The sequence below is a fragment of the Aethalodelphis obliquidens genome, unplaced genomic scaffold, assembly GCF_003676395.1.
Source record: "Aethalodelphis obliquidens isolate GAN/ISIS:26980383/991018 unplaced genomic scaffold, ASM367639v1 scaffold3, whole genome shotgun sequence".
Classification (NCBI taxonomy): domain Eukaryota; kingdom Metazoa; phylum Chordata; class Mammalia; order Artiodactyla; family Delphinidae; genus Aethalodelphis; species Aethalodelphis obliquidens.
Window position 1 is genome coordinate 16,712,805 of NW_020837947.1, and position 16,221 is coordinate 16,729,025.

The 16,221-nt window shown below is 43.2% G+C and overlaps 1 protein-coding gene across 7 annotated transcripts in view; it reads right to left on the bottom strand.

The window, feature by feature from the left end:
* SASH1 (SAM and SH3 domain containing 1) overlaps nucleotides 1–16,221 on the bottom strand; it is a 326,913-nt gene that overhangs the window by 33,324 nt on the left and 277,368 nt on the right. For 6 of the 7 annotated variants that reach the window (XM_027083813.1, XM_027083828.1, XM_027083804.1 and 3 more), the window contains one exon: nucleotides 2,610–2,742. In XM_027083813.1, coding sequence (XP_026939614.1) covers nucleotides 2,610–2,742 — 133 coding nt within the window. Of the gene's footprint in view, nucleotides 1–2,609; nucleotides 2,743–7,461; nucleotides 9,785–16,221 lie in introns of those variants that run through there. The other variant, XM_027083847.1, reaches the window with a different exon arrangement.

Sequence of the window (16,221 nt, forward strand, 5' to 3'; positions counted from 1 at the left end):
GTGGGTATCAGCTTTGGGTAGAAGACACAGAAATGGCTGGATGAAGGGCGCTGCCCTGGCCTACAAGTTCATATTGTCTAAGGTCATGCACGCCCCAGATAAGGACTTGCAACTCAAGTTACAAGGGTAAGACTGGGTGATGGATTGTAACTCTCCTGGCTTTTCCAAGACTCCAGAGCTGGGGGGTGAGAGATGGGGTGGGAGCAGAGTACAGACCCAGGAGGTAGAGGAGTCAGGCTGCTCAGACGTTAACTCTGGGTCTCCGGCCAGCTGGCTCGGTGACATGAGTAAATTACTTCCCCTCTTTGTGTCTGTCGGAGTTTCTTTATTTGTGAAATGAGGGTAGTATCAGTGCCTGCCTCTGGTGGCTGTTCTGAAGATGACATATTAACAGGAACATAAAATCTAAAGTGTTCAGGAAAGTGGCTGGCGCACAGAAGGCTCTCCGTAAATGCTCATTATTATTCAGACAACTTAGTATTGGCACAGGCATGAGGGAAGTCAAAAGGATCAGCTCTTTGAAGGCCCAGGGGCAGGAGGAGGGGTTGTTGGGCGTATGAATCTCTCCAGCTTTGCAAAGCAGGTGCCAGGGTGGCCTCTCTGTACCAGCATCAGTTCTGTTGCTGCTGAGGAACTGCAGAACGTTCTACCATGCACAGGATGGAGGCGTTCTCATCTAGCACGGTGCTGGGGGCAGCCTGCAGTGGATGACCTCAGCTGCACACACACCTGGGGCCTCTCCTGGTGCCAATGGCAAGCCTGGTCAATAGCACCCCAGCTCCCCAGACACCAGACGTGTCACTGGGGATTCAAACTCACTAAACCCATCTTCTGTCTAGGACACCTAATTCACATCAAGATGAATCAAAGTTCAGAGCTAAAAGTCCGTATAGTTATTACTTTTCACCCTACAGCTACCTCTTTGGGTATATTTCCCCATTTTTTCAACTATGTCTCTCAGAGACAGTTGAATTGATTTACTCTGACATAAATATACAAATGAGAACATTTCTGCATTTTTATGAGTGTTATTCTAGTGGAAAGGCTGCCCCAACACATATGACTATCACATACGAAGGGGCTCCTGGGTGGTAGGCCCAGGACCAGGTACTGCTCCCATTTATCTCATTTATGGATAAGACCCACCAATCTATGCATGATATATGAGATTTAACTTTGGCAAGCATGCATGAGGTTTGTTTTAAAAATGCAACACTCCCAAGGTTGAATGATGGCTCTTCCATATGGTTCTACTTAATATTACCAAACGACACTGTGTGTGATTTCAGTAAGAGCTGCCACGGGGAGAGGAAGTCAGGCTATATTCTGTCCTGTGAAATCATGACAGACAGGCAGGTATTAAAACAGCCAAATGTAAATCAGCATTGCACCCGGAATTACCATGCAAAAGACACCCAGATGAAACCCTGGAACTAAACACAGCTCTAAGTTTATGAAACTGGCCGTGAAGCAGATAGTCTCTCTCCCTCTGTCTCTCCCTCTGTTTCTCTGTCTCTCTCCTCTTTTCTTTTCCCTTTTTAGCTCCACTTTCCCACAGTTACCCCCTCACCTTCAGTATTCCTCCAGGGGATTTAAACTGATAATTACATCAAACAAAAATTTTAAGAACAGCAGTAATAACAACAAGAAACCCTCATCTATTTAAATAAAGGGGAATTCAGTTCCTTCCAAGGTTTGATTTATGTACAACAAAAAAGCCTCTATAATGATATTTTTTAAACCTACATGTTAAAATTTTGAACTTCCTCGCAATGTAGATGTGACACTTCAACAAGTAATGTGCTTTAAAAAAAAAAAATTCTTTCCAGTACCTCCTTCAATTCACTAATTCTTTTCCAAACAGGAAATCTTACTCTTTTATTGTAACTTTTTTGCAAGAATTTTACAAGATGCTGCAAACACACTTTACTAACAATAAGAAAGATGGACACGGTTGAGATTCAAACTGTCATAATTGCACTTCAAAGGTTAACTGTTCATTGCAATAAATCCAAGCTCATGCCCCTTTCGATATTATTGCTTCCTCTGACAAGTGGCTTAGCCAGGGATCTAGCTCTTAAGAATCCACGTAGAATGTGAGGTCCTTAAAGCCTCATTGGAACCGAGACTTGAGACTGTTTACAGGGAGAACAAATCATCCCTCAGAGATCTGAAAGGACATTAAGTGCCTCGTCTGTTAGATGTTTGAGATGGAGGTATATTAACTTTGGACTAAATTCACAGGGTTAGAACCACCATCCTTTTGGGAGCAGAGGCTTATGCTCAGAAGGTGATATAAAATAAAGTTTATATAAAATGGTGTAAGGTCAAAATGAAAGCCATACCACATCTTGAGAAGATTTCATTGTCATACGCTAGCCATTTCCCCTCTTTGTAATGCTGAAATAACTAAGCCCCTGGAATGCTGGACGCCAGGATCCTTCGTCCCGGAAGGTACTGAGCGTCGCCCTGCTCACCTGCAGACCCGAATTCTCCCTCCGCCAGCCTCAGCCGGAACTCAAGCCATTTTCTACTTTCATATTTTCTACCGACAGACGGACCCCAAATGATTGACTTTAGAATAAGCGGGGTGGAGTTTGCTTTTTTACCTTCAGGGCTGGGCTTCTTCATTTCTTCCACCCTGATTAGTTTCTTTCTCACTCTGCGAGTGGAGTTTACCAGCTTGTGTAACCTCTTAAACTTCACCGACTCTTCCGTCTCATCATCCGACTGTTCTCTTGACTGTCAAAGAAACAAAGGAAAAGTTAATCAGATAATTGCCCGGTGCAGCTCCGCCTCACTGCCAGTCTGAACTCTGGGCAGCTCTGCAGCTGAACTTGGGGCACCGACAAAGCTGCCCAACAGGTTCTTGGAGCAACACGTATCATCATCTTAAGGTCCAATTTGGTGGAGAATTAGGTCCTAGGCACCACAACACACACCGACGCCCCGGCCCGGCATGTGGTGCATTTGTCTCAATGAATTCCGGGTCTCCTTCAGAGAACTCGGGCAGGATGCTCTCCTAGGCCGGCCCTGTAATTCCAGTTACACTGCTGTGGTTTGGGCCAGGCTCTCTGTCTGGCCCATCAGGACTCGCTGTTTAACGTGGTCATCGACTACTTCTCCAAACCCAAATTCTGTTGACTTGTTCCAGTCCTCCCCGAAAATCAAAAACAGCAGGGCAGGAAAACGGAAGAGATGCAGAAAGCCATCTTCGGTCCCATCTGTGAGGACCGTCTGCCACATCTCAGCCATCCCTCCTTCGGCCTCTCCCAGCTCCTTCCGAGAGCTCACAAGGCGAGCATGGGGACAGGCCCTGCATTCCTCCACGAGGGACAAGGGAAAAAGCTGACCTTTTCAGCCATACAGTCCTGTCCATATTCCCCAGCATCCCATTTCGTTCTGCAGTGATTCAAGTATGCTCAGTCCAGCTGTTTTCCCTCAAGTATCAAACATTACAGAGAGAGAGAGAGAAAAAAAGTCTCTCTGCAGCAGTGACCCAAGCGAAAAACAATCCTTTCCTTGTGAACAAAATGCGGGTCTCGTTTCCAAGTTAGCTTCAACATTCAACACGCAGCTTCCTCTGTTTTATCTGTTCAAAATGTGAAACAGAGTCTCCAACTCAGTGGATGAGCTGCCCGGGCCTGGCGCGCAGGTATCCCCGGGAGCGCAGAGCCCGGCGGAAGTGCGCAGCGTCCACAGAGCCCAGGCCGCTCGGAGCGGCTCCAGTTCACCCCGCGCATCCTGCCAACAGCCTTCTCTCCATCTCCTCCAACCTAGTTCACTGACAGAGTCCGGAGAGAAATGCCTCCAACCAAAAACAAACCACATCTCCGAACACGAGCCTAATAAGGAGAACTCCCCCCTCCAAGAAATACTCTCGTTAATCCCAATTTTATAGAAACGAAATAGGTAAGCAAGAGTTAGCAGAGAACAGTTCAAGAGGAAATGAGGTAGGGATTATATTAATTACTTAGACAGAAAAAAATAGTGCCTGCTGTGAGTCCACAAGTATTTCTGTAGCACTCTGGCCCTGCGTAAGGGAGATACGACCCATATCATGGCCTCTGTCCTCGCCCTGGAGTTCCCAGCACTGGAGCCATTGCACTTTCTCACTGCAAAATTATAAGCAAACCATTAACTCGCTAAAGAATAATTATTACAACCCATGAATGGCCAGTCATCGGGACAGGGGTATTTCTCAGGCTTCCCTTCTGTGAAGTATGTCAATGTCCAATTTCTTTAAAGGTCCTAGGTAAAATATTGCATACACATTTCAGAATTAAGGTTAACTGCTGGTTACCCGGTAATGAAGAGCAGAAATCGACGCCCAGATAACAGGGGAAGGAGGATACATTGCATGCTGGTAATCAGGCTTAAGGCATTTGGTCTAAATCTTAAAATGTAACAAATTAAAATAATAAGTACAGCTTCTACTACATAATGGCAATTGTCTGATTTGAATTTTACTTTTTCTTGGATGAATTGTTGGTTTGCGATGGAATGGTCAGAGTGGTCAACCAGAGGAATGAGAACTTGGTTAGCCCTCATTCTGGGTAATCAGCACCTGAACAAAACCACAGTGCATGGAATTACACATAAACACTGAAAAACATTCTGCCTTCTTGATGTATCTCGAGAGTCAAGTACTTCTAATAGAAGAGTCAACACTTGATTACAGAAAGCTTCTGTACCTACAAATCTAGACCATCTATAACCCTCACGTTAAAAAATTCTGAAATCAAGTGAGAATGAAATAAGCACAGGTTGTCCATAAATGAGTTCCAGGAAGCTGCATCACAGGATGAAGATCACTCATACCTAGCCTGGGGGTTGCTGGTGGTGGTGTGCATGGGGGCTGGGGGGAAGTAAAAAGAGAAATGGGACCCGGAAAGGAGTAATACAAAAATCTTGAGTCCACCGAAGACACAAATCACTTGTAGGAAACAGACCACCGGAAGGAGCTTTTCAGGGAAAAATCAAAACAGTTGAACCAGGACAGCAGATTTAAAGGCAATGCCCTCCCCTACCCCACCCCATGCCCCACCATCCTACCTTCCTCTGCCCCAGATTCACTGGGGCGAAAAAGAACATATTCCAGGTACTTATTTAATTGCTTTCACATGTTCCATCTATTTTTGAGGAACAAGAACTCTTTAGAACTTTGAGTTAGTGTTATTTTTCTTTTTCTTTAAAAAAACGAAAAGTTTGGAGGTGTTTGCCACTGACAAATCATAGCAACCAATAACTTTCTTTGCATTAGCATGTTTTTGAACACTAGATGAGACAGATGCAGCACAATTCATATGAAGAGACATGGAGGATAAAACCAAAGTCATTCAAGACATATATATATATATCTTATTATCATTTTAAAAATAGAAAATCTCCTCTTAAGTGAGCCCGGAAGTCACTGGAGGTAGTTGAACAGTGTATCCCAAGGATACTTTTTATTGAGAGAGGTGTTGACTTCTCACTTCCTTCTGAGTCCAGAGGAAAAAGAGTTGTGAAATATTTGCCTTTAAAAAATTCTCTCCAGCTGTTTCAACATAAAGACTCCGTAAACGGCATGCAGTTTTCTTTTAAACTAGGGAGTAAAGCTTAAATTCCCCATTTCACGTCTCTCCTTTTAAATAAGCATGTGCCACTTCCCAAATGCTGAAGAAAAGACTTGTCTTTTTATTCAGAAAATACACCCCCCCCGATACATGTGTGAGATGGGGGTGTGAGAATTTTTTTAAATTAAGAAACAGATATGGGTATATAAAGGAAACCCCCACACCTAGAGGAACTTTGTAGAAGATGAGGGAAATCTGCAATGTATATAAAATGAAAGATTGATTCCAAGAAATAGACTCAGAGTTATTATAAAACAGGTTTTAAATAAACTACAGTGAAAAAAATAACAGTGTATGTTTATATACATTCAAACACAAGATGGCATCTCTTCCCCTCCCTGTCCTAGCCCAGGTCAGAGTGCTAAGATAAACTTTAGTTTGACCAGCTTCTAAATTAGAAGGTGAAAACTCAATCATCTGTATAAAACCCCCCACCTCCAAACCTGTAGTAGAAAAGGCAACCGATTTACCCCACCAAAGGATGTGGATTTACAATACTGTAAATAGAAACATTTAATTTCCAGCCTCCCTGTTGCATATTTTTCCACCAGAAAGCCCATATGGCTCAACTTTTAATTACTTTGGCTAATGCTATATGTAGTAATTCTGTGGTGAATGCTTAAGTGTTTCATTTCTGGTTTCCATGGCAACATTACATCAGATTGCAGACAGCTGGCTCCACAGTTTTAAACCATAACAAATTGACCAAGCCAAGGCACAAAACTATAGCTGCTTTAAAGAGAGAGTACACAATTCGCCTGCCAGGCTGCTGAATGAGGAGGAGCCTATGGGGCCCTTTTGGCTTGTGACGGAGGGTGGAGCCTCCCTCCTTCTCGGCTTCTTTTGGAACATGTGCGTCCCTGACACATCTGCAATGTTCTAATGGGAAAGACACGGAGCCAGCGTGGAGAACTTTTTATAACACAGCTACATTGAGGATAATCAGAAAAAAGGGAACACAATTAATAGCATCTGTAGATACAAAAATGTGTGTGCTGGATGGAGCAAAGCATCCCCTTACTGTCCAACTGAAGCCTGTCACTGCAGGTCGGGAACAGATGCTTCACTCGCCCCTGACCTTGTAACAAACAGTTCTTGCAAATCATGATGTGCCAGAACAAATGCTTTCCAAAAGCTGCGTGGCACAGCCGCGCAGGCACAGGAGTGACGTGCTGTGATAAAGATTAAACTGAACTTGCAAGGAGCAACTAGAACCCTTTTGGGGACTGCTGGAGACCTTGCTGAGCACAGGATTACAGCTGTGCCTTTTGCAGAAACAGTTACTCAGCCTGCTTCCCCAGCTCCAAACACGTAGCATGCTGTCCCGACTAAGTTAACTTATCTCGCCCCGGAACTATGCTCGGGAACACTATATTTATGCACTTCTGAAAAGTATTCTGACATTGGCGAGATATTCGCCTGTGAAATTCACACGATGTCGATGGCGTTAACCTTCAAGTTAAGAGAAGGAAACCGATCGTAGGTTTATGAAAAGCCGTGTGCAAAGCTGCCCCGAAACCAAGTCTTCCGCACGAGAAGCCTCCACAAGTGGCAACCAAGCTCCCAGCCCCACGTACACCGAACCCCTCGCATGCCCGCTTTATTCTCAAAATAATATTCACTCCTCTCCTCCAAAAGCTATGCCTTAGTATCGGGTGAGCAAGCTAGGAAAGAATGCTCTGGGTTATAAGGTAGGGAAGTAAACAAGGGAAGAAGGATGAATCTAGAGGAATTTGGATAGGAAAGACGGAAGCATCATAGCCGGGAACAATTAAAAAGCTTTTCCTTGAAGCGACGGAAAGCACATTTCCCCCTTCACGTGAAGCGTGTCCAGCGAACTTACCGGCTTCGGCATTGAGCAGGCCTCAGGGGTGATTCTGAGCTCGTCCGGGACCCCCGCCCCCTCCCCACTCCGAGCGCGTCTTCACTCCCGCTTGCCACCTCTGGAATCTCAAAGTGATGGTGAGGCACTCCTCGAACATACTCCCTGGAAGTTACATGATCGGGCAGCTCTGCCGGCACAGCTTACCATCCGGAGGAGAAGAAAGTGAAGACACTGGTTTCAATTAGCTGCTTGTGGCCTGATCCCCCAGTTCCTCGCTAACTGCATAACTTGTAAGAAAGGCAGAAGTCATCAGCTCTAAGCAAATCTCCTATTCACCACAAGGAAAAAAGGGAGTGTTGTACGTGGCAAACAATCCCCGTTTTCACTGACGAAGGCTCCCTGACCTCCCGCTGGCCTCCAGTTCCTTAATTACTGTCTATGGAATTCCAGAGAAAGAAAAAAAAGAACGCGAGAATCTCAGCAAATCCGGGACAAGGACTCACCCTCACGAGTGACTGAACTGAAAAGAGATCTTTTTTGCAGATAGTCTTCCCAACACCCCCTGAAGGGAGTCGTCGCAATTGAAAATAGACACCTTCCAAGGGCTATTTTTGAAATTCCTGAATTAAAACTTATGATTGTGGTTTTCTCCTAAAGCTGTCACTTTCTGTCTCTCTCCCGCTTCGTTTTTTTTTTTTTTCTTTTCTATTTTAACCACTAGAGTAAATGTAGGTCCCCTTCACTGATGCTTCTAAAACTGTCTTAACCAAATTGTTTCAATGATCACTTCAGAGCAGCTGAGTTCTCTTGGATTCTAAAATGTAAGCACGGGGACTCTGTCACTAGATGGTCATTTAATTTTCGCAGGGCTGTCTAGGGAGCGACATCACATTGTTACTTAAACAGAACACCATCTAAAAAGGCAGGACTGAAAACCCATGTGAAGTTTCTGTGACACAGGTTGTATGTCTGTATTTCCAGGGCTAAATTCATTCAGTGGGGTAAGTCATGTATTCCCATTGTGGAGTCCAAGCTACCCACTCCTAGGTGCCTCTCACTGTGTGGGTCTTTATTTATGTACTATGCGAGGGCCCCTCTCTTGGTAGGATATCACATAGCAGAGATCCTGGGGTATCCCAGATGGCCAGAGCTCACCCTCTTTTCCTGGGCACCTGTCCTGCTCTCCTTCATCCCTTTGGCATCTCTCACTCCTCATGAAATTCCCTTTCCCTCAATTTTTCTGCCCCCAAAATGTCTCCTCCCATCATTTATCGAATTTCCTATTATTTCTCCCCACCATGGTTCGCCACACCTTCCCTATACTGTCTGTTTCCCATTTCGCAAAGCCATTCCCTGATGCCCTCTCTGGTTTCACATCCGCTCCCTTCCACACTGCCATCTGAGGACCCACATGTGCCACAAGTGGTGGCAGTGCTTTCCCAATGTGGGACTTCAATCACCCGTATTTATCAAATGCTCACGATGCCCAGGCACTCTGCTGAGTATCTGCACACATGATCTCATTTCACAGACAGTAAACGGCAGAGGAAGATTGTGACACTTCATGGTTCTGCTCCTGCAACACCCTAACTCCACCCGGGCTTCCTTCACCCAAGACTGAGAACCACACTGCGTGCATCATTGTGCTGAGAATTCCTTAAGACTGTCAGTAGAAGTCGCACTTGAATTTCTCTGTTACTTCATGAAAACTAAGAAAACGTGCATGCCCCAAAGACAGCGGGGAAATACTCACAGCCTTTGGAGCTAGAACAGCCGGGCATTAATTTCCAAGTCCTCCAGCAAATCACGCTACTCCTATGGGTCTTAGTGTTCCTCCACGTAAACTTCGTCTAATTACATTTGTGTTAAAGTGTTGATGTTTTACGAATTTTGTATATAATTGTGTATAATCGACCACTGGAGCTTGGAGGTTGGTAAGTGATGATTACATCTGCATTCCCTCGATTACTGATGGGAATTCAAACAAGAGAGATTTTCATTCTTGCAAACTGCTGTTTTAGGTGCCATGTAAGTAGCAAAAACACATGAAAGCAAGTGATAATGGCCAACATTTGAGGGTGAGTCTGAACAGGTTGTTTAGATACACAGAAGATTCTGGGCAGGATTCGGAGCCAGAACTCTGGAATCCTGCAGACATAGGCTGAGGTCTCCTTTATGCCACTTGTGAACTCTCATTTATAAAACAGGCAGTGACAAGCCTCTTAGGGTCCTTTGAGAGAATGAAAGGAGACCTTAACTGTGAGGCCTGGAGCCTGGAAGGTCTTGAAACCTCTACAGTGTGAGATCGAGGGAGCTGGGCCTCAAGAGCCGGGCTGTTGTTGTTGTTGTTTTTACATCTTTATTGGAGTATAATTGCTTTACAATGGTGTGTTAGTTCTGCTTTATAACAAAGTGAATCAGTTATACATATGTCCCCATATCTCTTCCGTCTTGCGTCTCCCTCCCTCCCACCCACCCTATCCCACCCCTCTAGGTGGTCACAAAGCACCGAGCTGATCTCCCTGTGCTATGCGGCTGCTTCCCACTAGCTATCTACCTTACGTTTGGTAGTGTATACGTGACCATGCCACTCTCTCGCTTTGCCACAGCTCACCCTTCCCCCTCCCCGTGTCCTCAAGTCAAGAGCCAGGTTTTGTGAGGCGGGTGCAGGGAAGGACCTGCTTGGCCTCCCGGTGGTCTCTCCTCCTGCCCAGCCCCCCTTATTTTTGGCTGCACCAAGCGGCATGCAGGATGTTAGTTCCCCAACCGGAGATCAAACCTGAGCCCCTGCAGTGGAAGCTCAAAGTCTCGACCACTGGACCGCCAGGGAAGTCCCTTTACCTCCCTTTTTAACTGTCGCTGCTGCCACTCTCAGAGGAGCCAGGTGTTTATGGAGACACTCCATGTAGGGAGCCACATGGGCACCCAACAAGGGCTTCTCTTTCAGAAGACAGGCGACACCACAGGGACAGGGACCATGTCCGCTCCCCTCCTTGTAAGTGGGGTGCCCAGTGCACCAGTGGGCCTGCAGCAAATAATGCACGTAGAATGAAGAAGCTGAGACTCTTCAGCCCCACAGCTCCCAGCCCTTGCTGTGTATCTGAGTAAACTGCGGGATATTCAAAAGACTAGCCTGGTCCAGGCCACCCTGCGACGCTTCTTGGTGGAGGGAAGGTAGTAACAGGGCAGATCAACTTCACAAAGGAAGAGCATCGCTGGTCTTGTTCACTGGGTAGTGGACTTGAACTTACCCACCACATAGTAAGTACGCAAATTTTCAGAGGACAGATTTGAGCATCTCATTCCCACTCTAAGCAACTATCCATTAGGTCCTCAGAGCAAAGTCCAAGGGCCATATTGTGAAAAGCAGGACTGCGTGCTCAGAGCCCTTACTTCCAGTTTCTCTGCACGTTACGCTCAGCTATGCAGACACTATGTGGAAACAGCCTCTCACAGCACCTGGTTCTCATACTGCGACTTCCTCACATCATCTCAGATACCCCATCTCTCACGTGTCTGCACACCTCTGCACTTGAGGATTCCTCTTTGGGGACGATCTCTGTCCACCCCCACCTACTTCCCTAGCTCCTACTCATCCTTCAAGATTCAGTTCAGGACTTCCCTGGTGGCGCAGTGGTTAAGAATCTGCCTACCAATGCAGGTGACACGGGTTCGAGCCCTGGTCCGGGAAGATCCCACATGCCGCAGAGCAACTAAGCCCGTGTGCCGCAACTACTGAGCCCGCGCACCTAGAGCCTGCAACAAAGAGAAGCCACCGCAATGAGAAGCCCGCGCAACGCAACGAAGAGGTGCCCCCCCCGCCCCACAACTAGAGAAAGCCCGCGCGCAGCAACGAAGACCCAACGCAGCCAAAAAAAAAAAAGATTCAGTTCGTGTGTCACCTCCTCTGGAAAGCCTTCCTGGCTTTCCTCCTCATCTTCCTTAGGCCAGGTGGCTGCAAAGCAACCTAACAAACGTTCTCTTAGGACTTAGCTCAATACATGATCGCAGTATTACTAGCCCTTCACTGAACTTCAAGAGGCCAAAGAGCACTGTCATTTCCATTCCTCTGTCTGCGTTTCAGTAACATTTATTGTTTATTCCTACTAACACAAGATATATTTTTAATTAGAAATTTTGGAAAATGCAGATACAGAAAAAAAGAGAAAGGAAATACTCATATCTTCCTAATCAGAAAAACTAGTAATATTTTGGTTTATATCTTCATACACACACGCACGCACACACACACACAATACACTTTTATGTTACTTTTTTTTTAAAAAAAAAAAAGGATGACCTTGTGATCTTTAGCTGTTCCACCCCCCGCCCCACAGTTACTATCAAGGTCCCCAAAGCCTCCCTCAAATGAACACAGGTGTAAATAGAAACAAAGTGCCCACTTATAATTGTGACCCTCTAAGCCACACTGCTGCCTCTTAATGTTTCCTTTAGAGAAACCCTGGGGCCCTCAATGTACACTGTTCAAACTGTTTTATAACTTGCTTTTAAAAATTAATATGTTTTGAACATTTCCCCACATCAACACATGTTCAAAAAATAAAATATGACAATACATTAATGATTCAATAGTATTCAGACACAGAAGTACACCATACTTTACTTAAATACTATCCTCAATCATTGGACATGTGCATGTTTCCAATTTTTCAATATTGTAAAATATACTCCAATGAACACTGTGGTAAAATTTCTAATGCATCTAATACATTCTTTCTTTAGAATAAACGATTAGATTGTTGAACTGATGGGTGAAGAATGGGCATATCGTTAAGTCTTTTGATACATATTAATAACAACGTGCTCAGAAGAAACACTGTATTATTTTAAAATCTCACAAGTAGTACAGAAAGAGCACCTATTTCTTCACACAACTGCCAACACTGAACATTACAATATTCTTTCCCACTGAGACAATTAAAGATCACATCTATATTTGCGATAAATAGATACTTCCTGATTGAAATCAATGGAGGGATGTGCTGATTCGAGGCATTAGGAAGAAGCAGGAATAGCCATGTGAGTAAGGTGGCTTCACCTGGACTTACAAAGCTTATAATCTAGAAGTCTGGGGGTAGAGATGCCCCAAGAGAAGTTCAGAAATATGATTAATGTAAGTCAACTGTGATAAATGGGTAAGAGGAACAAAGAGCTACAGGGTGAATGGATACAAAAACAAGACCCTTATATATGCTGTCTACAAGAGACCCACTTCAGACCTAGAGACACATACAGACTGAAAGTGAGGGGATGGAAAAAGGTATTCTATGCAAATGGAAACCAAAAGAAAGCTGGAGTAGCAATTCTCATATCAGACAAAATAGACTTTAAAATAAGGACTATTAAAAGAGACAAAGAAGGACACTACATAATGATCAAGGGATCGATCCAAGAAGAAGATATAACAATTGTAAATATTTATGCACCCAACATAGGAGCACCTCAATACATAAGGCAAATACTAACAGCCATAAAAGGGGAAATCGACAGTAACACATTCATAGTAGGGGACTTAAACACCCCACTTTCACCCATGGACAGATCATCCAAAATGAAAAAAAATAAGGAAACACAAGCTTTAAATGATACACTAAACAAGATGGACTTAATTGATATTTATAGGACACTCCATCCAAAAACAACAGAATACACATTTTTCTCAAGCGCTCATGGAACATTCTCCAGGATAGATCATATCTTAGGTCACAAATCAAGCCTTGGTAAATTTAAGAAAATTGAAATTGTATCAAGTATCTTTTCTGACCACAACGCCATGAGACTAGATATCAATTACAGGAAAAGATCTGTTAAAAATACAAACACATGGAGGCTAAACAATACACTACTTAATAATGAAGAGATCACTGAAGAAATCAAAGAGGAAATCAAAAAATACCTAGAAACAAATGACAATGGAGACACGACGACCCAAAACCTATGGGATGCAGCAAAAGCAGTTCTAAGAGGGAAGTTTATAGCAATACAAGCCCACCTTAAGAAGCAGGAAACATCTCGAATAAACAACCTAACCTTGCACCTCAAGCAATTAGAGAAAGAAGAACAAAAAAACCCCAAAGCTAGCAGAAGGAAAGAAATCATAAAAATCAGATCAGAAATAAATGAAAAAGAAATGAAGGAAACAATAGCAAAGATCAATAAAACTAAAAGCTGGTTCTTTGAGAAGATAAACAAAATAGATAAACCACTAGCCAGACTCATCAAGAAAAAAAGGGAGAAGACTCAAATCAATAGAATTAGAAATGAAAAAGGAGAGGTAACAACTGACACTGCAGAGATAAAAGAGATCATGAGAGATTACTACAAGCAACTCTATGCCAATAAAATGGACAATCTGGAAGAAATGGACAAATTCTTAGAAATGCACAACCTGCCAAGACTGAATCAGGAAGAAATAGAAAATATGAACAGACCAATCACAAGCACTGAAATTGAAACTGTGATTAAAAATCTTCCAACAAAGAAAAGCCCAGGACCAGATGGCTTCACAGGCGAATTCTATCAAACATTTAGAGAAGAGCTAACACCTATCCTTCTCAAACTCTTCCAAAATATAGCAGAGGGAGGACCACTCCCTAACTCCTTCTACGAGGCCACCATCACCTTGATACCAAAACCAGACAAGGATGTCACAAAGAAAGAAAACTACAGGCCAATATCACTGATGAACATAGATGCAAAAATCCTCAACAAAATACTAGCAAACAGAATCCAACAGCACATTAAAAGGATCATACACCATGATCAAGTGGGGTTTATTCCAGGAATGCAAGGATTCTTCAATATACGCAAATCTATCAATGTGATAAACCATATTAACAAATTGAAGGAGAAAAACCATATGATCATCTCAATAGATGCAGAGAAAGCTTTTGACAAAATTCAACACCCATTTATGATAAAAACCCTGCAGAAAGTAGGCATAGAGGGAACTTTCCTCAACATAATAAAGGCCATATATGACAAGCCCACAGCAAACATCATCCTCAATGGTGAAAAACTGAAAGCATTTCCACTAAGATCAGGAACAAGACAAGGTTGCCCACTCTCACCACTATTATTCAACATAGTTTTGGAAGTTTTAGCCACAGCAATCAGAGAAGAAAAGGAAATAAAAGGAATCCAAATTGGAAAAGAAGAAGTAAAGCTGTCACTGTTTGCAGATGACATGATCCTATACATAGAGAACCCTAAAGATGCTACCAGAAAACTACTAGAGCTAATCAATGAATTTGGTAAAGTGGCAGGATACAAAATTAATGCACAGAAATCTCTGGCATTCCTATATACTAATGATGAAAAATCTGAAAGTGAAATCAAGAAAACACTCCCATTTACCATTGCAACAAAAAGAATAAAATATCTAGGAATAAACCTACCTAAGGAGACAAAAGACCTGTATGCAGAAAATTATAAGACACTGATGAAAGAAATTAAAGATGATATAAATAGATGGAGAGATATACCATGTTCTTGGATTGGAAGAATCAACATTGTGAAAATGACTCTACTACCAAAGCAATCTATAGATTCAATGCAATCCCTATCAAACTACCACTGGCATTTTTCACAGAACTAGAACAAAAAATTTCACAATTTGTATGGAAACACAAAAGACCCCGAATAGCCAAAGCAATCTTGAGAACGAAAGAAGGAACTGGAGGAATCAGGCTCCCTGACTTCAGACTATACTACAAAGCTACAGTCATCAAGACGGTATGGTACTGGCACAAAAACAGAAAGATAGATCAATGGAACAGGATAGAAAGCCCAGAGATAAACCCATGCACATATGGACACCTTATCTTTGATAAAGGTGGCAGTAATGTACAATGGAGAAAGGACAGCCTCTTCAATAAGTGGTGCTGGGAAAACTGGACAGGTACATGTAAAAGTATGAGATTAGATCACTCCCTAACACCATACACAAAAATAAGCTCAAAATGGATTAAAGACCTAAATGTAAGGCCAGAAACTATCAAACTCTTAGAGGAAAACATAGGCAGAACACTCTATGACATAAATCAAAGCAAGATCCTTTCTGACCCACCTCCTAGAGTAATGGAAATAAAAACAAAAATAAACAAATGGGACCTAATGAAACTTCAAAGCTTTTGCACAGCAAAGGAAACCATAAACAAGACCAAAAGACAACCCTCAGAATGGGAGAAAATATTTGCAAATGAAGCAACCGACAAAGGATTAATCTCCAAAATTTACAAGCAGCTCATGCAGCTCAATAACAAGAAAACAAACAACCCAATCCAAAAATGGGCAGAAGACCTAAATAGACATTTCTCCAAAGAAGATATACAGACTGCCAACAAACACATGAAAGAATGCTCAACATCATTAATCATTAGAGAAATGCAAATCAAAACTACAATGAGATATCATCTCACACCAGTCAGAATGGCCATCATCAAAAAATCTAGAAACAATAAATGCTGGAGAGGGTGTGGAGAAAAGGGAACCCTCTTGCACTGCTGGTGGGAATGTGAATTGGTTCAGCCACTATGGAGAACAGTATGGAGGTTCCTTAAAAAACTACAGATAGAACTACCATATGACCCAGCAATCCCACTACTGGGCATATACCCTGAGGAAACCAAAATTCAAAAAGAGTCATGTACCAAAATGTTCATTGCAGCTCTATTTACAATAGCCCGGAGATGGAAACAACCTAAGTGCCCGTCATCGGATGAATGGATAAAGAAGATGTGGCACATATATACAATG